The 23,946-nt window shown below is 39.6% G+C and overlaps 1 protein-coding gene across 1 annotated transcript; it reads right to left on the bottom strand.

The window, feature by feature from the left end:
- Positions 1-1,486: 1,486 nt before the first annotated feature.
- On the bottom strand, positions 1,487-23,870 carry LOC139317940 (lysosomal acid lipase/cholesteryl ester hydrolase-like). The gene is made up of 9 exons (XM_070945120.1): positions 23,769-23,870; positions 23,183-23,300; positions 21,096-21,294; positions 19,254-19,363; positions 17,485-17,621; positions 14,231-14,377; positions 10,285-10,356; positions 6,488-6,553; positions 1,487-1,723 (listed from the first exon to the last, which is right to left on the bottom strand). Exons 1-9 carry the CDS (start codon positions 23,868-23,870, stop codon positions 1,487-1,489), a joined length of 1,188 nt encoding a protein of 395 aa, XP_070801221.1.
- Positions 23,871-23,946: the final 76 nt, after the last annotated feature.

Raw genomic sequence — 23,946 nt, 5'->3', positions numbered from 1 at the left:
AATACAAAGGCATATATGTATTACAGGAACCTAATGGTTACAGAACCAGTATATCATATTCTAATATTATTTATTATATCCTTATTATTGTTTCCCTTCCCTTGTTTGATACACAAGGGGAGCAATGTAATTTAAGTTCCTGTATTATCTAAAAAGACTGCCTTGATATTACCACAGTAATCAGTCCCAATGTTGAAAGAAATATATGATTATTCTGAACATGAGTCCTTTTGATGGAAACTATATTCAAAAGAAGCATTGCTGAGTAAGTGCTCAGGCATCATCTAATTAATGACTGCCTCTCTTCATGTATGAGAACCAGTTTGCGGTAGAGGTTAAGGCATCAGGCTAGAAATCAGGAAACTATGAGTTCTAGTTCCACCTTAGGCCCAAAGCCAGCTAGAAAATGACCTTGTGCCACTCACTTTCTCTCAGCTCCCCAATAAGGAGACAATGGAAATCATTTATGAAAAATATTGCCAAGAAAATTGCAGTCCTGGCAGTCTATGACAGGGGTGTCAATCTCGCATCGTCATGTTGTCGTCACATGACGTAGTGTGACTTTCCCCTCCTTTGTTGGAATAGGGGTGGGCATGGCCAGCACGTGACGCATCTGGCCCATGGGCCACGAGTTTAACACCCCTGGTCTTATGAGAATCAAACACAATTAAATATAAAAAAAGTCCAGTATATACAGTCAATATCACTGATATACAAGTGTATGCAGTTCTAGGAAGCAGAGATAGACAACACTGAGAAATTAATGACAAACTGCAAATACAATTTCAATCAAGAGGTAGAGGGTTAAAGGAGGCCGTGGCAGCCAAAAACAGTGTTCGAGAGGCCATTTTAGCTGGCAGAGTGCTCTGGCCAGTACAGGGTACATGGTAATTAGAATGCAAACGATGGAGAAATGGTGGAACTTGGAACAACTATAAGAAGCTCTGTGGGTTAATATAGCAAAAACATTCCTGGACAAATGTTAGATTAAGCCTTATCTGAATTTGTTTCAGTAAAATAGTAAACACAGTAGAGGAGGCTAAAACATCCTTCTTACAGTTATTATCGGTGCTTAAACTGCTCAATTTAATTAGAATAATGAAAGAAAAGAAACTTAGGCTGTAAAACTATTTTCCTAGAGGTGATACTTGGGCTGAGTCACTTTGATTACAAATTATTTTGGGGGAAAAGTCAGATCTAATCCGAAACTTCTTCAAAGGTTCTGTGGAATAACGGTCTATATGTACGAAGATGAATTTTGATAATATATCAGCTAACTCTCTGAAGAAACTTTGATTTATATGGATTTCCGTAAAATAAGCCATCACTTAATTTAAGAAGATGGATTCTAAGATTTCAAGAAATGGGCAAATGGCTGAGATGTTCCAAAGATGAACCATGAACTGGAAAACTGAGAATATGTTTCTGAACCATAGACATCTGAGATGTTGTTGTTTTTGTTTTACCAGAGACTCCAACCCTGATATTAATCCTTGTACTTCTGCATCAATTCAAGCACATCAGGATAGAAACGTTGTGGAGCATCCAAACCCAAGACTGCATCAAAATGTTCCCAGTCAGGAATATTCTTATAGAAAACTAAACGAGGGATTCGAGGAAGCAATGATTCCATATTACGAGCGCTTATAGGAAAATCTTTTCCTCCACTCCACACGGCTACTGGCACAGTAACATCTTCTATTTTATAAAATGGAGGTGTTGTCTGTGGATTGAAAGAAGAGAAAGAAAGGAATGTAATTTGGGAATTATGCGCACTGTGCACAGAAATTGCTTAGTGTAGAGGTGTCAAACCCGGGGCCTGGATCCGGCTTGCAAGGTACTTAGTTCTGGCCCATGGGGCCACCCTGGAAACAGTGAAGGACTGGCCCACGGTGCCAGCTAAAATGGGCACCCAAGCTCCATTTTCAGCTGCCGCGGCCTCCAGCAACCCTCTGCCAGTGAAAACGGAGCTTGGGAGGTCCACATGCAGTAGTGGTTAAGGCATCAGGCTAGATATCAGGAAACTATGAGTTCTAGTTCCACCTTAGGCACAAAGCCAACTAGAAAGTGACCTTGTGCCACTAACTTTCTCTCAGCCCATGGGGTACTTAGGTCTGGCCCACAGGGCCACTCTGGCCCGGGTGCTTCTGCCAGCTAAAATGGGCTCCCGGGCTCTGTATTCAGCTGCCATGGCCTCTTGCATTCCTCAGAGTTTTCACTGGCAGAGGGTTGAAGGAGGCCGTGGCAGCTGAAAACAGTGTTCGAGAGGCCATTTTAGCTGGCAGAGTTCTCGGGCCAGCGCAGGCGCCTCCAAGAGGAGTGATGTCAAGCTGGACACTCCCAACCTGGCCATGCCCATCCCGGCCCCGAGGTCAAACACAACCCTGATGCAGCCCTAAATGAAATCGAGTTTGACTCCCCTGGTCTAGTGGATTCATGGAATTTTGACAGCTGGTCAATAGTGTACGCATATGCCAGAATCAAATAGGACTGTGACAAGTAGGTGACCTAGTGGCATCCAGAAAGGTGGAAACCACCAAGAGAAGGCAACTACTAGCTTTGCTTAATAACTATTAAAACTAAAAGCTTTCTGTCTGCTCCTTCTATAGTCTTGCAGTCAGATAATGGTATCTTGATTTCAGAGCTTTAGGGAGAACTAATCCAACATTAAGACAAGAGCTTATCTTAACAATCTAGATAATTTAAAATAAATATACTACAAATGGTAATGGAAGTATAATTCTCACTTTACCTGGAAAAAAAATACTTTGTGAATCATTCAACACTGTTCCTTTGTCCCTGCAGGTTATTCAGAAAAGCTGTATTTTAACAGTTTTCCAAATCTTTTTTTTTATTATTGAAAAGTTTTTTTAAAAGTTTACACATATTTTCCCCCTCTCCTTCCCCCTCTTGCCCCAACTCTCCTGCCCCCCATGGACTTCCCAGAGCAAATACAGGGTATAGCATTTAACAAACATAAAAAAACATAAGCTAACTATCTATAGATTTATCTCCCTCTTGCACTTTAACTCCCCTTGTTCATATCTAAATATAACGATTTAAACCAATTATTGCTTGAAGGTAATTAATCCAACTTCATTCTTGTCCGTTGTTCAATAATAAGCAAGGCTTCTTTCTTCCAGCATTACACAGTCAAAGCCCAGTTACAGTTAACCATCAGATCTCCAACCCTTACATATATTAACACCTTAACAAAATATTTTAACCAATCTCAAATAAAATATATTGTAAAAACCTTATTTTAACTTTTTACCCCATAAACTTATATTAATTCTTCCTGAAAACATTCCTTGCTTAATAGCTTTACATAAACTTATTCATCTTTTTCTCTACAAATCCACTACGTATAATCAAATTACATCTTCACTATTTAATATCTATATAAAGTATTGTCAAAAACCTTTCCTCAACCCTTGCACCACTTATATTTTCCTTATACCCCACAAGTTTATATTTATTCTTCAACAAAGCATTCTTTAATATGGTATTAATGTAGTTTAAAACAAAGTATAAAGGGAATGATCTACACTGTCCATAATTTTTACATCCACAATATTTTTCTTTTAACCCATACACTTATATAAATTCTTCACCAATTCATAACAATTCAATATAATTGAATTCATAACATTATTTAATATAACTTTTCAAAACAAATCATGTCCCTACATATAGGTAAAACATTCATTTTCACTATAATATAACTTTTCAGAACAAATCATATCTCTAAATACAGGTATAATCATTCATTTTCACTATTACTATCCTCCCCAAGAAAGAGGATTGTAATTTTTCCTTCTCCATTTTTTCCTGACTTTTTTGCGAACCTTCTGCTTCAGTCTTTTTCCTCCACCTTCTTTTATTTTTATAAGTTCTTGGATTTTTAACTGAAGTTGCTGAACCTTACAATCCTGTTCTCTTCGCAAAGTAATTCCTTTCAGTAAAAACACCTCTTTAGCTGCGATTGGGAATCCATTTTTGTAAAAAAATTGTAAAGTTCCACTTAGAATCTTCCTTCTTATATAAGAAATCCCAACGCCTCCTGACAATTTTCCAGTTGTCTGTATCAAAGCCTCTGAGGAAATGTCTCTCAATATTTCCTGGTTACACTCCTTCAAGCCTCTCTGCCTTTCCTTCTTAATTTGAAAAGCCTCCATTTCATTTTCCAAAGGCACAACTGGATTGTTTCGTCTGCCTCTTCATTCAGCAGCTCATTATTGTTTGGCAACTGAAACGATACAGTATCTTCACTTGAATCTTTGTTTCGAATTTGTGTAAAGTCCTTCTTGAAAAACCCTTCCATTCTTTCCTCTAACGCAGAGGTAAATGATTCTAAAATTTCTTCAAAAAAATCCACAGTCAGTATTTGTGTATTTACTGATGTATGTAATGGTGAGCCTTCATCACTTTCAGAAAAACCAGTCATTTTTTCCCCCAATAAAACTTTCATTTTATACTTTTCCAGCAACTAGATCAATTATTCCAATCCTTAAGTAGTACAAGTTTTTTTTTTTTAGAAATGATTTTTAAATCCTTCTCCTTTTAAAATAAAATCCTCTTCTTTTAAGCAGGGGCTTTCAGCACCACATAATACTTTGTATCTAACTTTCACTTCTCCACGCCCCATTAGAATCAAATGCCATCTTACTTTCCCTTTCTCCCATAGAAATTCAAAGGGAAGTGACAGACTTTTTGGAGTTAAAGTTTAGTACTTGCAATTTTAGTTTCTCCTGTATTTGCTCTGCCAGCTTTCAAGTCCTTCTTTAAAGTTGAGTTGCTGGGGTGGTCACAACGTCTAGTTCTGCTTGAAGCAGAAACGTCCCAGGTCCGGAGCAATGACGGGCTTCCCGGGGAGCTCTCACCCTTTACGCCCCAGATTTAAAAAGAAACCTGGGGCTCTTGGGGAGCTCTACCCACACCCATCGGCTCTCTTTCCCCCCTTCTCTCAGGGAGAAAGTTTTCAAGCTGCTAAACAGCTGATTTTCGCTGTTCTAGTGGCTCTAACGGAGTCCTGGGGCTGGCGCTCACAAAGGAGTGTCTTTCAGCATCGGCGGAGCCACCGGAAGTCAACAGTTTTCCAAATCTTTTGCCAACAATGGAGCCATCTTTGAGCTTGGAGAAGAAGTTCCAAGAGAGGAGAGTTATAGCAGAGAATGTTTGTTTCTGAGCCCCCACCTGCCCTATTCACCAGCCGTGGGGTGGGGTGGGTACTTATGATATGACCTCTGTGTTAGATTTAGGCTATCTCCCCATTAAACCCTTGAAGGTATTTGGAGTATGCAATTCAACAAGAGATCATATAATCTTTCTCTAGAAATGCACCATTAGTTTTGTGGCAAGGTTACAACTGGATCTACTGTTATGGGCCTTATGCTTCCTTTGCTTTTAGTTCTGTTGGATATCAGTTCATCCATAGGCCTGAAATGTGGACAGAAGTAGCATGCTTTCTCTTCCTGTACTGTAGTTAAGGAGAAGTAGCCAGGAAGACCCACTGGTGGGTGGAAAATGGAGTTACCACCAGGGGTAGCCTTCAAAAATTTTAGCAAGGGGTTCTCTGCCCGGTTGCTGGGTGGGCATGGCCATGGTGGGTGTGGCTTAGTCGGCTTCCTGCATTTTTGCCCTCCTCAGGCTCCGGAGACTTTTGTCGAGCCTCTGGGAGGGCAAAAATGGCCTCCCCAGGCTCCAGAGGCCCTTTGGAGGTGGAAACAGGCTCATTTCCGGCCTTCCCAAACTTCCAGTACATCCATTTTTTTGTCTTCCCCGAGCCTCCGTGTGTGCCCTGCACTCTACCTACATCCAAAACAGGCTGCGTGGGGACTTCTGGGAGGGGAGGGGAGGGGAGGGGTGGATGGGGCCAGCCAGGACTGGGATTTGGGGGTTCTCTGAACTGTACAGAATCTTACCTAGAGGTTTTTCTGAACCCCTGCGAACCCACAGCAGCCCACTCCTGGTTACCACCATATTTTTTGTTCATAGATTGCTTTTGCTATGAGTTTGCTGTCGTCCTCCAGTTCTATGGTGATATGAGGCATCCACATTTACTGTGTTATGTTACTGCCGCTTAAATACTCAATAGGTCTTCTTGAATCCAAATAAGGGCAGGGAAGAACAAAGTTTTCACTGGCTTTGCGATACAGGAAAGAAGAGCAGACCGAGAGAAATTGTATGGTCAAAGTGAGAATTTGGACTCTGCTTACTTGAAGCTCCACCTTGGGGTTACAAGTGTCCTCTGTGAGGAGAAGATAATATTGTCAGAAAGATGGATAGTTACTCCTCCGCCACACAAAATGAAAGAATTCAAAAATATACATGTGTTCATATATAAACTTATATAATTTTATCTAATTTTGCATTTTTAGTTTGGAAATATGTATAGCTGTTGATTAAATTATAGGAAACCAACACTATTTAATTAGGAATTTTTTTAAAAAATGTCAAATTCCTATCACCATCTACTTTTTCTTACCATATTGTATACTTCTATGTTCTTATAACCATAGTCATAATATTTAAATTCCTTAGAACGTATAATCTAAAAAGAAATGAAAACAATCACAATTAAAACATTAGTTTTGAAATATTAATATTAAAAATATTAGCAAGAGAGATGTACAGATGTATGCATAATATTTTTCAACTGCAATTTTATAGAAAGAGAAAATACTATTTTACTATTTCTGATTGTATTTTACTAAATACATATCACAGAGAATATGTTTTAAAATAGTATATATGCAAAATTCATAAAAGGAACTAATCCAAATGTAATGTGAAATCTTAAATAAAAAAGAAAACTACTTTGGAAACAAGAAGTACTTTACTCTGCCTTGGAACCTTCCACATGGGTGTCAAACAGGGATGGGCTTCCAAAATTTTAGCCAGGGGTTCTCTGCCCAGTTGCTGGGTGGGGGTGGCCATGGTGGGCGTGGCCTAGTTGACATCCTGCATCATGGCATAGGGATGTTTTTGCCCTCCCCGGGCTCCTTGAGGCTTTCCTTGAGCCTCTGGAAAGGCAAAAATGGCCTTCCCAGGGTCTGGAGGCCCTCTGGAGGCCAGAAATGGCCCCGTTTCCCAAACTTCCGGTAGGCCCGTTTTTCGCCCTCTCTAAGCCTCCATGCTTGCCCTGCACTTGCCTGCATGCAAAACAGGTTGTGTGGGGACTCCTGGGAGGGGAGGGGAGGGGTGGATGGGGCCAGCCAAGAGTGGGATTTGGGTGTTCTCTGAACTGCACAGAATCTTAGCTACCCCTGCAAACCCCCAGCAGCCCACCCCGGTATAAAGTATAATGTTTCTAGAAATTATTTCCTCCAAGATTTTGAAAATGTATTTATATTGTAAAAATGTCAAAATGGAGCCATATGTTTCTATGTAGCCTTGATTTAATCATATTTATTTTTAAAATCAAATTTATGTAGTTGCTTATCTCTCAAGTACAATAAAAACAAACAATAGAAACATATCTTACAGTAACCAGAAAGAAACAAGAAACATCAATGCAACTTGGGAGTTTAAAACAAAATCAGACAAAATAGTCACCTTTGTTAGCTTTATAACTTAGCTTTATACAGTATAATAGGAAATAGATTTCTAGCTTTTTAGCATATTTTAATTGTTAAAATGTAAAATACATTTTAAAATACATTTAAATGTATTAATATTGTCTTTGTTTGTATTACTATTATTATATAAACAACAATGTGAAATAACAGCTGCCAGTTTTTTAGCTGGTAGCTTGAAACTCATCAAGATCTTCCCAGGAACCTAGAACGTCATAACGCATTCGCCTAGTATATAACGGGGTCCAAGGAGTGTGGCCTTTTGTAACTAACAGATGGAATTTTTTTTGTTAATGTGCAGATTTTCTAATTAATTTATAATTTTCTATTTTTATAATTTTCTAATTACGGTTCATTGCACATTTAGCTAGGTGTTTAAACTGGATTTGGCATTTTTAGCCAGAGTTTAGTTAATGGATAATATCGCAGGGTGTTTCTATTTGCAGGTCTTTGTATTTTGTCGTCTTCTCCAATTCTTCCTCTTCTAGTCTGCTGTCTCCAGGTATTGCCACACCCATTATCCAGACTTTTTTGTCTTTCTTATTGACAGTTGCAAAGCCTATGATGTGGCAGGTGCTTATCTGTTTCAGTTCTAAAGTCCCTGAGCACTTTAGCATCTTCGTTTTCTATTACTTTGTATATTTTGTGCTACCACCAGTTCTTGGTTGCAGGTTAATGGCATTTCTTGTAGATCTTCCAGTGCACCCTTGTTGCTACTTCATCATGCTGTTCTTTGTAATCAGTCAGTGCAATCTTGCAGCAACTACCGGGGTGGGTGGATGGGGGTGAGGGTGTGTGAGGAGGGAACGGTTATTGCTTTTTATTAGGTTTTGTATCTTTGTAAGCTGCCCAGAGTCACTGAGAATGAATTGGTGGCTATATAAACTGTCATGAATGAATGAATGGATTAATTAATTAATTAATTAATTAATTAATTAATGGAATTTCCTCTATTGATTTTGGAGTTTAAGAAGAATTAAGATGTTTTTCACTCTTCTGATGTATTGACCACTAAATAGCTTGACTTGATGATGTCAGCTTGAAGGTTGCCCTAGTTTTTGTAATGATCCTCTTAATCCAGATTCTTTGTTGCTTTTGTATTATTGACTTTTTCTTGTTTATTGATTTTGCATCCAAGATATTCAATTATAACTGCAGATGTGTACATTAGTTGGCTTATTTCTTTGGAGTGAGCTGGTGCTTATATTTGATATTACTTTGTTGGCTTCTTTGAATACTAGCGCTACCTGTTTTTTTGGAAAAAGCATCAATGCAGGGAACTTTATCCTGAGTCAAGAAACATTTAGCATCAACTTAAAATTTTGTATAATTTGGCCTACCATTTGTGTAATTTTAATTGGAGGAGGTTTTTAATTGGAGGTTTTGTTCAGTGTATTTCTTCCTTTTGTAATATATGTATAACTGCATTTTGCTTTAAATCCCTTCCTACGTTGTCTCAAAGTCATGCCTTATATAAGCAACTGCAAGGATTTTCCTCTCCTGATAATAACCTCTTTTTCTGGCCCCTCGTAAGAGGATGGCTTCACAAACAAGATAAAAAAGAGTGGGATGTAGGGAATTGAAGTCCATGACATCGGGCAGAACGCAGCAAACTGCTTCCGTTTCTGGTGTCATTGTATCTTCTTCCTGTATGATCTCATTATTTCTCTGGTCTGTGTTATCTGACCTTCTTCTGAGTGGGTAAACAGGGAGGAAGATTTGCCAATTAGAACACTGTTGCTGTCCTGCCTTTTATCTGCCTGTGTAAAACTGTATAAAAAATAAAGCTCTCTGCGAGAACGAGAGAGACATCTTCACACAGAGCAAAAGCCTGGACCTCTGATTTACAACACTTGATATCCTGGGCAATAACCAATCCAGTATGGATCTGTAAATTACAGCTCATTATATTTTTTATGGGAGAGACACTGTTTGATGGTTCCTTAGTATGGTCCAGTGTGGTTGAACCTCTGGCATAACTCTCATCTTGCTCAGAACACACAAGCCCCACAAGCACATCAAGGTAGTAGTATTATGATGATGTTTAATACATTTATTATAGATTCACTGCTGCATTTCATTATATTTTTAAGTGTTTGGTTGGATATCACCTGAGAATCAGGTGGTTGGAAAAAGTAGGTGAATAAGCTGGGAAGGAATAGATGTAACTTACCCTTAGTGGCCTCTCTACTTGGATAATGATGACAGGGATAGGGTCAGCAAACAAGAGTTCCTTGATGTAAGTATAGAACTCGTGCTAAGCATTTGTTTTCTGCAAAAACCATTTCTTAATTGTTAATAGAAAAACCACTTCTTTAATAATGAGGTGTTTCTTCTATTATCTTATTTGGATTTCCCAGGAAATCACTAAAAGTGGAGACATGCATTGGCACCAGTTTTGTTTTCTTTTAAAAGTCAAAAATCAAACAATTTCATATTTGATACTGTATTTGGGAGCTGCAAGGAGGATCTTAGATAGCCATGTTCCTAGATCAAGGAATCCCACAATGCAGTAATAGGATTCTTTATAAGACATTTTATAAAAAATATAGAAAAGTAAAAAAATAATTTTAAAACTACATGACCAACAAACAAACATTTGTAGTAATGTATTTGTACCCATACCAACCATTTGCTTAATTAAAACACTGATATCTCAATTTGGATTTGTCTTGAAATTAACTAACAAATTAAAGTCATACTGTACCTGGCTCCAGTGATTCATAGTTTTTACAGATGAGTAATCAGGATTGATCCCAGCATATACATCTGCTCGACACTGAAAAAGAAAATGAATTTATATTTTTACTCTGAGGGGTATATATGAAAGGATTCTTTTATTGTTACACTCTTGTAAAATATAAACAAATGAACAAAAAGCTGTTCCTTCAATTTTCAAAAATAAGTTGCACACAACTGTTGTTGTTGTTGTGAAGTCGTGTCCGACCCATCACGACCCCATGGACAATGTTCCTCCAGGCCTTCCTGTCCTCTACCATCCTCTGGAGTCCATTTAAGCTCACACCTACTGCTTCAGTGACTCCATCCAGCCACATTGTTCTCTGTCATCCCATTCTTCTTTTGCCCTCAATCTTTCCCAGCATTAGGCTCTTCTCCAGTGAGTCCTTCCTTCTCATTAGGTGGCCAAAGTTTTTGAGTTTCATCTTCAGGACTTGGCCTTCTAAAGAGCAGTCAGGGTTGATCTCCTCTAGGACTGACCGGTTTGATCGCCTTGCAGTCCAAGGGACTCGCAGAAGTTTTCTCCAGCACCATAGTTCAAAGGCCTCAATTCTTTGGCCATCAGCCTTTGTTATGGTCCAATTTTCATAGCCATACATGGCAACTGGGAAAACCATAGCCTTGAATATATGCATTTTTGTTGGCAGGGTGATGTCTCTGCTTTTTTAGTATGCTATCTAGATTTGCCATAGCTTCCCTCCCCAGGAGCAAACATCTTTTAATTTCTTGGTTGCAGTCCCCATCTGCGGTGATCTTGGAGCCCAGGAAAATAAAATCTGTCACTATCTCAATTTCTTCCCTATCTATTTGCCAGGAATTGAGACCTATATGTGATCTGCTGTTACATGCCTTTAAAAATGCCTGTTCATAATAACTTTTCCCCTACCAAATTGTGAGTTTCTATTGCTCAGCTGAGGGTCTATACATTGACTTTGGCTCAGTCAGATTGATTGGGGAGAACCAATTACATCAATGTTCTCAGTATATGAAACAGAAGATGTAGTGCTGGTAACAGATAAATTATAGAGCTTTTGAATCTATTGGGGGCCAATTTATTTGATGCAGTCGTCCAGATCAGGCTCTTTGCTTTGAATAGTTGGTTTGAACAGCTCTTCACTGAATCCAATCTCTTTCCACAGCCTCATTATTTTCTTTTATCCTTAGAGAGTATCCAGTGAAGAGTCCCACTTCTACATGTAAATAAGCAGGCAATTAAGCCAATGCAATATATTTTACTATTGTTGAAAGAGGCCATTACTTTGGCTCCTAATCTTTTGCTGACTATTACCTCACTGCTCCCTCCAACCAACAGTATAATTTTTGGCTTATAGTGTCAACTTTTCTCAGAAGGTACCTCCTGTAAACATTTTAGCAATTATTGTAGACAAATATATTTCTAAGAATTAACTTCTCCTACATAAGGAAACTGCTTGCCTGAAAACAATTATTTCAAGATTCTGCGCTCTAGTCATTAGAGTGATAAAATGTAAATACCAGTAGTAACAACCAGTTCTCTGCCATAATGACTGCGTGGCTGGGTGGATCATGTGATTGAGTGGGCGTGGCTTCTCTTCCTCTTGCAGCCAGGTTTTTTGGGATGTTTTCAGGCCTTTTTTTGGGCTTTATCAGGCTGTTTTTCAGGCTGATTTTAGCTGTAAAAATGGCCTGGAAATGGCCCGAAAAATGGCCTGTTTTGGAGTGTTTTTGGGCCATTTTCAGGCCATTTTGGGGGTCATTTTCAGCCATTTTCTGGCTAGAATTGGCCCCAAAACGGCCTGAAAATGGCTGAAAACAGCCCGAAAAATGGGTGGGGCGGGGCCAGCCAGTGGTATGATTTGCCAGTTCTCTGAACCATGCAGAATCTGAGCAATCAGTTCAGGTGAACTGGTCCAAACCGGCAGCAGCCCACCTCTGGTAAATACATTGTTTAACAATGCCTCATTTAGTGATATTGTTCTGATGAAAAAGCAACTTTATGACAATCATCACATTTAGGACCTTTGCAGGTATATAAAGTAAAAAAAAACAACTCATAAATTCACCTAGTCAGGGGTGTCAAACTCCCATTGTCACGCCGTCATCATGTGATGTATCACAACTTTTTTCCCCTTCGCTAAATTGGGCATGAGCGTGGCCAGTGTGTGATGCATCTGGCCTGTGGGCTGCGAGTTTGACAGATCTAGTGATTGCTTTGGTTAACACCAAGTTGCTGATCCGAATTGTGGTTTCTAAACAAAGACTACCAGTTGGAGAATGGATGCCTTCAAACTAGAAGAAGTAAATGTCCTAGTTTAATGAATAAGATTTCATGCTCTTTGCACACTATATATATATTTCTTTTTTTGTTTTTATTTCTTCCTCTCTTATAAGGAGGCATGATGATGACATTGGAGAAAGCAGCTAGTAGTTATTAGAAAAACAGCAAACGCAGAAGAAGCATGCATGTATGAGAAAGAATGATTTCTTCAATTCCCCTTGACTCCCTGGGATATAAAAGAGGACAGGTAATAACACAGGCAGACTTTCAAGCAGTGTTTCCCAACATAGAATAGAATAGAATAGAATAGAATAGAATAGAATAGAATAGAATAGAATAGAATAGAATAGAATAGAATAGAATAGAATAGAAATCAGGGGTGGGTTCTAATTTTTTTACTACCGGTTCTGTGGGCGTGGCTTATTTTGTGGGTGTGGCTTGATGGTCATATGACAGTGGATGTGGCTTGATGGTCATGTGACTGGGTAGCCGTGGCCAACTCAATGTCATTCACGTCAAGGGGTGCCTCACCTGGCCCCTCCCCTCCCAGCCATTCCTTGTCACACCCTGCCTCAACGTATCTATAGTTCTGTAAAAATGTTGTTCACCTTTTTTCAACTTTAAGTGCATACTATAGATGCACTTTCATGGACCACTGAAAGGAGGAAATGGCTCACATGCTTTGCCAAAGAGTGAGATAGGCAACAGGCTTTTAAGGGGCTTCCAGAAAGAAGTGGGGGGGGGCAATGTATTTTCCAAAGTACCAGAAGGCAAAAGAAGAAGCAATGGATGTAAACTGAACAAAGAGAGAAGCAACCTAAAACTAAGGAGAAACTTCCTGACAGTGTGAACCAATATAGGTGCAGAAATATTTCAGTCATAATTTCACATATAAAATAGCCATTCGTGTAATGCAACCTGCATATTGTTCAAAACAGTCATTAGTATTATGGCTGATGTTTGACAGCAAGCCTAAAAGTCAAAGATTACAAGAGTGCTTCTTTCTCTGTATGTATACAAAACATCACATACCAGGAATAGCATATTAAGATGGACTTGAATAAAATAGAATAGAATAGAATAGAATAGAATAGAATAGAATAGAATAGAATAGAATGGAATGGAATGGAATGGAATGGAATGGAATGGAATGGAATAACTTTATTGTCACTTTGAATGTACACTAATTGGCATACATTAAAAATGAAATTTCATTGTATATAGCTCTTAAAGGGTCACCACTTCCAATTTTACACTACATAAACATGACAAGATAGATAGATAGATAGATAGATAGATAGATAGATAGATAGATAGACAGACAGACAGACAGACAGATAGACATAAATACATACATACATACAAATAAATACAAATGTATGTATATACCCACATATATTATATGACACAGAGAAACAACACAGTCTAGTTTGGAAGTTTACATATTTATGGCAAGAAAAACAAATCTTGTGAGTTTACCAGATGGATGGCATAGGGAACAAAGCTGTTACAGAATCTGGTAGAAATAATTCTGGGAGTCACCAAGATTGACAGACACTGCCTTTAAAGTAGAATTCTAGTCTTCCTATGGACTATTTTCCTGACCTGGTCTGCCTCATTTGTATCTTTGTAGAAAATCAAAATAGAGCTTACTTACTACATTTAAGTTTTTCTGATTATATCCTCCTGTAAGGAAAATGTTTTGTAGGCAAAGATAGTCAATCAGTGGATAGCTGCATGCATGGACCATGATGGATTTTATTCTCTCATTAGAAATGGAAAATTCTTTAGTACCCCATATTGTCTGTAAAATAAAAATGGCCTGTGAAAAGAAAGTAATCTTGCAATTCCAAACACATTCCTCCTTATTCCAACATGAATTTTTCTTTCCCCACATTAGCATTATCATTCGAAGTCATTCTCTAGATTTCTGCCATCCAATCTTTTTCACATATATGCACAATTTTGCATTATAAAAATTGCAAATTCTGCAAATTGCCTGCCTTCCATGTGGCCTTCCCGGCATCCCCGTGGCCAGCTTGCGAAGGCAGGCAAGCATGCCGGGGCCACCCAGCTGTGGGAAAGGGAGCTAACATCCTACTCCCTTCCCTGCAGCCCTTCCATGTTTGCCTGCCTTCCATGCAGCCTTCCTGGCAGTCCCCCATGCTCACTTGCCTTCCGAGGTTGGAGTCCAGCCCTGCCCAGCCAGTGGATGGGCAGTCAGCCCTTGGTGGAGATGCAACAGCTGCTCTGGGGCTGAGAGGGGCAACGTCGGCAGCGGCGGTGCTCCAGGAAGGCAGATGGATGTCCTGGTGCTGCACATGCAGCAGCCCTGGGACATCCGTCTGCCCTCCTGAAGCACTGCCGCGGTGCCACTGTTCGCTCTCTTCCTTCTCCCGGCACGAAGCAAAAGTGAATGGTGGAGGCAGTGCTTCAGGCAGGCAGGCAGATGTCCTGGGGCTGCTGCACATGCGCACTGCATGTGCAGCACTGGGACATCTGCCTGCCCTCCCAGAGCACCACTGCCACCACCCCTCTCAGCGCCAGAGCAGCGGTTACATCTCCACCAAGGGCCGCCTGTCATCAGCCTTACCAACACGCTGGCTCCATTGGGATGATGGGCATGCTGAATACGCCGGTGGAGGATCTAGAAGGTAAGGCTGATTTTGGCGGTGGCGGGGGTGGGTGGTGGGGAGACCCAGTGCGCTCGGCCGAGGAGCCGCCTCGGGGGGACATGGCAAGACTGCCACCTGCTTGCCTTCCCCTCTGCCTCAGGTTCTGCTGCCCGCATCCAGGGGACACGCTGCTTCTGGGCCGGGCCGCCAGTCCTCCTGGAGCAGTTTCTTCCTTTTCCCACTGCCGAAAGAAAGAAAAAGAGAGAAAGAAAAAAAGAGGAAGGAAGGGAGAGAAAGAGAGAGAAGAAAGAGAGAGAGAGAAGAAAGAGAGAAAGAGAAAGAGAGAAAGAAAGAAAGAACAAGGGAGAGAGAGAGAGAGAGAGAGAAGCAGGAAACCTTACATTGTTTGGATTATTTTGGTGCCTCTAACAGAGAGGAAAATTGCCAGAAAGGAGAAGGAGCTTACTAGGACAAGGCTGCCATGCAGTGGAAAGCAGAGATAGTCCTTGACTTATGACCACAATTGAGTCCAAAATTTTGGTTGCTAAGCAAGAGCATTGTTAAGTGAGTTTCACCACATTTTACTCAATCCATGACAATTCCTGGCTCTAACAGTGAGTGATGTGAGTGACGTCAAGTTGGCCGTGCCCACCTGATTATATGACCACTAAGTCATGCCCACCAAGCCACGCCCACAGAACTGGCAGGGAAAATTTTTGGACTTCCCTGCTGCTAACCATCTTGCACACATCAAAAGGAATGTGATCATGCTTGCAGCCCAAGTCTGGGAACTGCAGGCACACTATGCCAACACTTTACCTTGCATTCTGGAAATACTTTCTCCAATCTGCACCATTCTTTCAAATGTTTGAATGTTTTAAGGTGTTGATGTAACATGGCTGTGGCTCCCAAATCCATGATGCTGACATGATTGCATTGCTTTTGATGTGTAAAAGAAAAAACAGCTTACTCACTTATAGTCCCTTTTTCTCCAATTGCTTTACTCTATTAGAGAGGGGTATGGGGACCACAGAAGGTGGAAGCTTTGAACCAACTTCCAGTGGAGGTAGTGGGTAAATCATGAGTAAATGAGTTTAAACTAGTTTGGGATAAACATGTCCATTATCCAACAAAAAATAAAAATAAAATAAAAATGATTAAAATATAAAAATGATTACAAATAATAAATAAAAAGAAAGAAAGAAAGAAAGAAAGAAAGAAAGAAAGAAAGAAAGAAAGAAAGAAAGAAAGAAAGAAAGAAACAGATATCTTAAAGACAGACTAGATGGACTACTAGATACTTTTTTGCCAGTTTTCCTTGTTTCTATGTTTTTATATGGAATTTTTTAAAAAAATCTTTCAGTTCTGCTCATGGTATAATATTAAATCACAGTAATGTAATTTTTTGTTTGTGAATTGACCTAGGTACAATGCTACTTTCAAGTGCTCAGAAAAAAATATCCTTTTGCAATACTGAAGTTCTGCAGAATTTATTGAAAATAATTCTTCCATCAGATGCTTTCCAAATATTCAATGTTTTATCTATATACTACTCAAATTGTTTTGTGTGTAACCTTTAATTAGACAAAATGTTGTATCACAGGACAAAACCTTGGCAACAAATATACTGGGCTAATTTACAGAATGTCTGGCTCCGTTACACCAGAGAAAATGAAAATTGGAAAAGTTGTGACTGCTTCAGTGCTACAGCTGCTTCAATGCTTCTGCCCGCTGCTGCGGTTATTTGATTCTCATTTTTAATATTCCATGGCAATTTACTAGCCGCTCAAGCAATCTTCCCTCCTTCCCCCATCCAGCAGCAGTCATTTACCTGCAGGAAGGGAAGGGAAGGGAAGATTTCGCTCATTGCCAGCTTTCCACAATGAAATCTAAGGAGGAAATTGATTGGAAGTTGGAAGTTGTCGCTTCCATTCCCACTGCTTTTTACTTTTTTTTCCCAATGCATGGTCATTGTTTCTCTATTTAGACAAGGAAATCTCCCTGAAACTATGACCTTTGATCCTCAGTTACAATGTTCCCTGACACCTTTCTAGAAGTCAAGGTGCAAATTCTCCACCAGTCCCTTTGGAGTTTGTGCCATACGAATCACCTTAACCCAATAGGTCATGGATTGTCAAGTTACTATTAATATTCAGTATTGTTTATTAATAATAAGCCTAACATATGGCATGACATACATGGTTGTGAGGTGGGGGTTAAAATCAGGCACTTTTAGTCACCTAGAGCTAGAGATTGATACCATACAAGTAGAGCAAGTAAATAAATAAATACTTACTTCTCTAAGTCCATCTGGAATTTTTCCTAGGACAGCAAATGTTCCACGAACATCTTGCAGGTTGTAGGCGGGTGCGATGCTTATAATGAGCTTTACTCTGTCAGAGAGGTAGGGCAGGAGCCCCAAAGCAATAAAAGCTTAAAAAGCAAGGAAGGGTTAAAACTTTAAGATTGCATGATAAAACTTCTTTTAGTAGTGCTTATAAGTGAATCTTATTTTTCATTTTGAGAAATTCTTTCTCTACCACGTATTTGTTTCACTTGGGGTAGAACAATTTCTTTAGAAATACCCAGACCAGGGTTAAAAGGTAATTCATTTGGGAATAATCTGGGGGTTCCCCTGGATTTGTGACACCTGATCAAGTCGGAGCAGTTGGCAGTTGTGGCTAGGAGCATCTTTGCACAACTTTGAGCTGTCCACCAGCTATGTCCATTCCTGGATCACTATGCCCTTCTCACTTATACCCTGGTCACCTCCTGTTTGGACTATTATAATACACATTATATGGGACTGCCCTTGAAGGGTATCTGGAAGTTTTAGTTAGTTCAGATTTCAGCAATCCAAAGAGTCTTGCATAAGCCTAGACTTAAGCACTGACTGCCATTTTGCTTCCACATAATATTCAAGATGCTGGTAATCACCTTTAAAGCTTTAAATGGCTTGAGGCCAGGCTATTTGAAGGACTGCCTCTCATCTATTACATGCACCTAGCCCATCAAGACAGGAAGGCAGGATATGTTTTGGGTCCCATTTATTAGGGTTATATATCTGGTAGGAAAACAAAAAAGGGTCTTAGGGTTGGTGGCTCCTTCTTTATGGAATATCATTCCCTTTTGCTTTTCCAAAAGGCTCTAAAAGCATGGCTTTGTCAATGGGCCTGGAGACCACAGATGGACATGGAGTCAATCAAGAGGCTGATTTGATTGTGTTATCCTAAAGGTGCTTTTTCAAGAGGCAACTGGACTTTTTGGTTTTTCTTTGAAGATGTTTCACTTCTCATCCAAGAAGCTTCTTCAGAGCTGAAGAATATATACTGTATATATGCGGTGACTCAGTGGCTAAGACGCTTAGGTTGGCAGTTCAGCAGTTCGAATCCCTAGTGCCATGTAATGGGGTGAGCTCCCGTTATTTATCCCAGCTTCTGCCAACCTAGCAATTTGAAAGCACATAACAAATGCAAGTAGAAAAATAGGGACCACCTTTGGTGGGAAGGTAACAGCGTTCTGTGTGCCTTTGGCATTTCGGACAGTGCTGGCTCTTCGGCTTTGAAACGCCGCCCCCTACAGTTGGGAATGACTACCACATATGTGCGAGGGGAACCTTTACATTTACATATACATATATATATATAAAATTTATATTTCACTGATAAAGAAATAAAGGGAGACTAGTATAGATCTATTTCAACCTATTTAGCTCTCATCAGCTAGCCATACCCTTACATGGATTCGAACTTGGGCTGCATGTTAGGCAGTTGTATTAACTTCTGAGCCACAAGTTCTCCTCCCTTCATCAGCTTGATTTATACACACACACACACACACACACACACACACACACACACACACACACATATACACACAGAGAGAGGGAAGGGAGGGGGAGAGACAGAGAGAGAAACCAGGCAAATACTTTGAATGGTGAAAGACTTGTTAGCAAGTTTATAATATTGCAAATTACAAATCTCCAAAGGAGATACTTTTATTTAGAGAAAATTGAGAAAAATAGTTTTGTTATAAAATTTTGTCAGGACTATATTCTTAATTTACCTATCGTTGTTCCTTGGGAATGGCCAACATAATATAAACCATCTTGTTCTGTTTTCTGTAGGATGAAATTTATTGTTGCTGGTATATCATAAATTGCCATTTCATGAAAACTGAAAAACAAAAATACATTAAAAAAAACTCCACACCTTTATTTGCTTATATTACATCTCTGGATGTTAAGGTCAAAACACCTGATTAGGTCTATTGATCATGGCATCAGCAAAATGTCAAATCCCAATTACCCTACAATTAGATTGTAGTTTTCCTCTTTAAAAAAAAAAAATAGTAGGCAGTTGATATGCTCAGGAAAATGTATACCTGAGCATATGGCAAATGGTATTGGTGATGATGATTTATATTGAGGTATTTTAAAAAATGAAAATTGCAACAGGTGTGTGTGTGTGTGTGTGTGTGTGTGTGTACATCTGTTGCAATTTCCATTTTTTAAATATAAACCTCAATATAAACCTCCATCAGCAATGATGGTGGTTGTAGGCCTTTAAGGGTTTTATATTATATCAGGTCACATCATATCATATCATTATATTAATCAAATTTGTATAACCGCCTATCACACAAGTGATTCTTGGGGGTGTACAGCAATCAAAGAAACAACAGATATAAAATCAAGATTTTTTTAAAAAGCTATAAAAAGGCATATTAAGAATAAATACAGGTAGTCCTTAACCTACGACCATAATGGAGCTTATGGTCACAAATGGTGACAACCGTTAAATGAGGCAGGCTTGTTTAACGGCCTCACCCCCTTCTTTTCCTGATGTTACTGTTAAATGAACATGCAGGTTGTTAAGATAACTTGGGGGACCTCATGGGTGATGGAGGCCCTGGAAGTGTTGTGACCCCGACTCCCGAGCCTGCCCTAACAGAGGAAGAAGACTCAGAAGGTGATGGGGAAGAATTGCCAAGGCCTCCCTCTCCAGGACCCTCCTTTCTGGCTATGCCTCAGGTTCCATCCGAAGGCCAGGAGGAACAGCCTGGGATGTGCCAGGAGGAAGGCATATCGGAGCACCAATTGACAGGGAGCGAGGATGATGAATCCTGGCTTAATCCCAGGCAGCGTCGGAGGGAGAAGCATGCGCAGCAATGGAAGATGCGTGGGAGGGCCAGAGATTGAGCTGAGTCATGGAGCCACACCCCACCAGTAATAAAAGTGGGTGGGATTGCTCTTCAGGCTTTGTGATGGACAAAGTTAAACCCTGAAACTCACATCGTGATCTCTGAAATTCGGCTTGGATATATTTTGGACTGAACATTGACTAAACTCTTGTCTCGTGGATAATTTGTTGCTCCTGGAACGGACTGAAGATAAGTCCTCTTCTACTTTATGGGAGTGAAAACGGTCTTGGCAGGCATTCGGCAGTTTGCTGCCAAAACCTTGGTCTGCCAAGAATTCTAATCTGTTTACCTAATAAAATATTGGCAGGCGTGCTTGGTATTACGTTTGCCTGTGTGAGGAAGGGGAACAGAACAGGAAGATCTGCCAGCGAGCTGAGAAAACCAAAAGGTTTTTAAGGAATAAAACTAGAATGGAAATATATTGTTAAACAAAATAACATGTCACTAAAAACCTGATGCATCACCAGTTCACATATTTCAAAATTGTTACTGATATGACAGCCGGTGACTTATTCTCCATTTTTATATATTTTTACTTTCTGACTTTGTTTTTCGAATAAATATTTATTGTATCCATTTTAAACTTGGTTTATATAATATGCAAATATTATTCATTAATTTACATAAATCCCTATAAGCTCCTTTCCTAACAAGTTGGTAGACTTTCAGCAAATATTTTTACTATCAATTCTTCTTGGAATTTACCTGAATTCCCAGAATTCTTGCTGGTCAATTGAAAATTCCTTGTGTCTTCTAGACCAAGTGGTCCCTCTAACGTTTAATATCCAGACATCATATCCAGCATCTGCTAGAAAAAATCCCAGGCTGTTGCTAGGAAGATTTGCAATCCAACATCTCCCTTCCCACAGCAAACCATGTACCAATAAAACGTTTGGTCTAGGCCCTGCAAAAAAACCAAGACGAAAATGATTTATTGTTTGTTATCTGTAAGTAAAATTGTCCTCCAGAAATAGAGTATTATTTGAGGAATGCACTCTGAGTTATTTAGACACCTTTCAGCATCACATTCACATAAGGGTTGTGCGGAGACCTGGATCCAAAGGGCAAAATATAACCTGGGACAATGTGACATTTGCAGAGGGCACTCTAAACCAAATGTTTATTTTCCTAGGATTATTGGTTATCTGCAAAGGCATCCACAGGAACCCAGGAAAAGATGCAGCTGCTCTAAGATATATGCAACTGGAGCTATGTGCATAGATACAGACACTGGCAACCACAGTTTGCCATTCAAATCCAGATGTTTGAAGAACTTTAATTGTGCTCAAGTTTCGCTCAAACTTCCATCCTTCTGAGGTCGGTAAAGAGGGCTTAGAGAGGGCTGAAAAGCACAATGAATGGTATATACCGTATTTTTCTGAGTATAAAAAACACTTTTTCCCAGTGGTGAAATCTAAAATTTGTTACTACCAGTTTGGTGGGTGTGGCTTGGTGGGAGGGGGTAATGTGATTGGGTGGGCGTGGCCTTTTTTTTTTTTTTACTTTTAAAACCATTTTTTCTACAACCTCTTTGGCGAAGAGGTTGTAAAAAAAATGCTTTCAGAAGGCTCTGATGATCCCAGCTGAGTTGCCTGATCGGCAGAGGCTTTTTTAAAAAGCCTCTGCCGATCAGGCAATTCAGCTGGGATCGTCAGAGGCATTTAAAAGAAAAAAAGGGGTTTTTTTCTTTTAAAATCCTTTGACAATCCCAGCTGAGCCACGTGATCATCAGAGGCTTTTTTTTTAACTTTTAAAAGCATTTTTTTGGCCGAAGAGGTTGTAGAAAAAATGCTTTTAAAAGTTAAAAAAAAAAAGGCTCTGATGATTGTGCGGCTCAGCTGGGCATGGGGAGGGGGGGGCAGGGATTACCGGTTCTCCGAACCACCCGCCTCCATCGCTACCGTATCGGGCGATCCGGTCCGAACCGGGAGCATTTCACCCCCGTTTTTTCCCTCCTAAAAGAGGCTGAAAATTTGGGTGCGTCTTATACTCTGAATGTAGCTTTTTCGAAGCTTTATTTTCAGTCCTAACAAGGCACTAGTGAGTGAAGCAATCTTCGTGAGCTTTGCCTGCTCCCTCTGACTCTCAGCTGTGTTTTAAAAGCTTTATTTCAGCCCTAACAAGGCACGAGTGAAGTGATCTCTGTGCTTTGCCTGCTTTTCTCATTGCTGCTCCCTCTCAGCTGTGCTTTAGAAGCTGGTTTTTTATCCCCAAGCAGGGGATAAAAAGCGTGCCCACATGCTCAAAACCAGAAAACTAATGTGCTGAAGCTGACCAGACTAAGGACCCTATCCAGATGAATACCTGGTAGGCAGATTTTTGTTTTCCTAATTCCTCACAAAAACTAAGCTGCATCTTATACTCCGGTGCATTTTATACTCCAAAAAAATACAGTATGTCTAAGTGCTATTGCTATAAAACTAACATTGACATTCCTTTAACAATATTTGTAAACTGCCACAACTGAAAGAACAATAACAGTTAAGTGTATTAAAAATATAATACCGGTAAAATAGGAGGATTGAAAGAGCTATAAAATAATTGTGTAATTGCCTAAAATCCACTCTAGGAGTCAAAACCACTGGTAGCCTGTGCAACAACTTTATCATTAGTGTCATTATACTGAGGCAGTCAAGCTATCTTATTTTGTACCAGCTACATCTTCCAAGCTGTGTTCAGAGGCAACACAATGAATAACACAAACTGCCACACAGTTGCTAATTTCCAGGTATGACCTATGTATGTAATTTGTATGCCATTAAAATGTTGGAAAAGTCATATTACAGATCTACCTTCATTCTGTGAAGAGTGTTTTCCATGAGGAATCCTGTTTAACTGAAGGTAATAGCCATCTTTAGTCAGAACTTCATGCTCTTCGCTGGGATACCCCCAATACTGGATGATTTCAGGCTGCAAATAAAATAATAAATTCTTGCTCAATATCTAAGGTGTACATTTAATTGAATATATTTCTGATTCGTATACCTTTATGGCTTCATCTTCAGGTTTAGTGAGTTAGCAGTTCTGGAAAAACTACTTCTGGTGGAACATGTAGAAAGTATATAGAATAGTTACTATAAAAGCTATGCTTGCTATGCATGTTAGATCCTTCAAACACAGATTGATTATAGCACAGCTCAAATAGCTGGCATTTGGTAGATGCAATACCTGATCTGTTATTAATTTGCTGATGGTTTAAGGTCCACTGCCAAAATTAGTATGATGAGCCACTGCTCAGGAATGAGTCATCCTGAGAAAGGTCTCAGGGTAGAATGGGTACTTTCCTCAATGTGTTACTACTAGGATAGCTCTGCATCTTGTAATTAATGGAGGATAAGGAGAAGAAGTCAATCTACTTGTTACATGTAAACAACTTACCGCTGTCATGAATCCTTCAGGATTCAAATGAGTTCTGCTGAAACATTCTTTTGAATTTGTAGTCTGATGGATTAAGCATGCCATTATCAGAAACAGCCACATCCTACCTGTATGTAAAATAGTTATGTCTTAAGGTTATAATTTGAATGTCTGAAAATCTTTTTAGATAGGCATTAGA

The sequence above is a fragment of the Pituophis catenifer genome, unplaced genomic scaffold (assembly GCF_029215685.1).
Source record: "Pituophis catenifer annectens isolate HBS135680 unplaced genomic scaffold, rPitCat1.0.hap2 SCAF_6, whole genome shotgun sequence".
Taxonomy (NCBI): domain Eukaryota; kingdom Metazoa; phylum Chordata; class Lepidosauria; order Squamata; family Colubridae; genus Pituophis; species Pituophis catenifer.
Note: the sequence above shows the minus strand (reverse complement) of the source record. Positions and strands in the feature narration are given on the sequence as shown.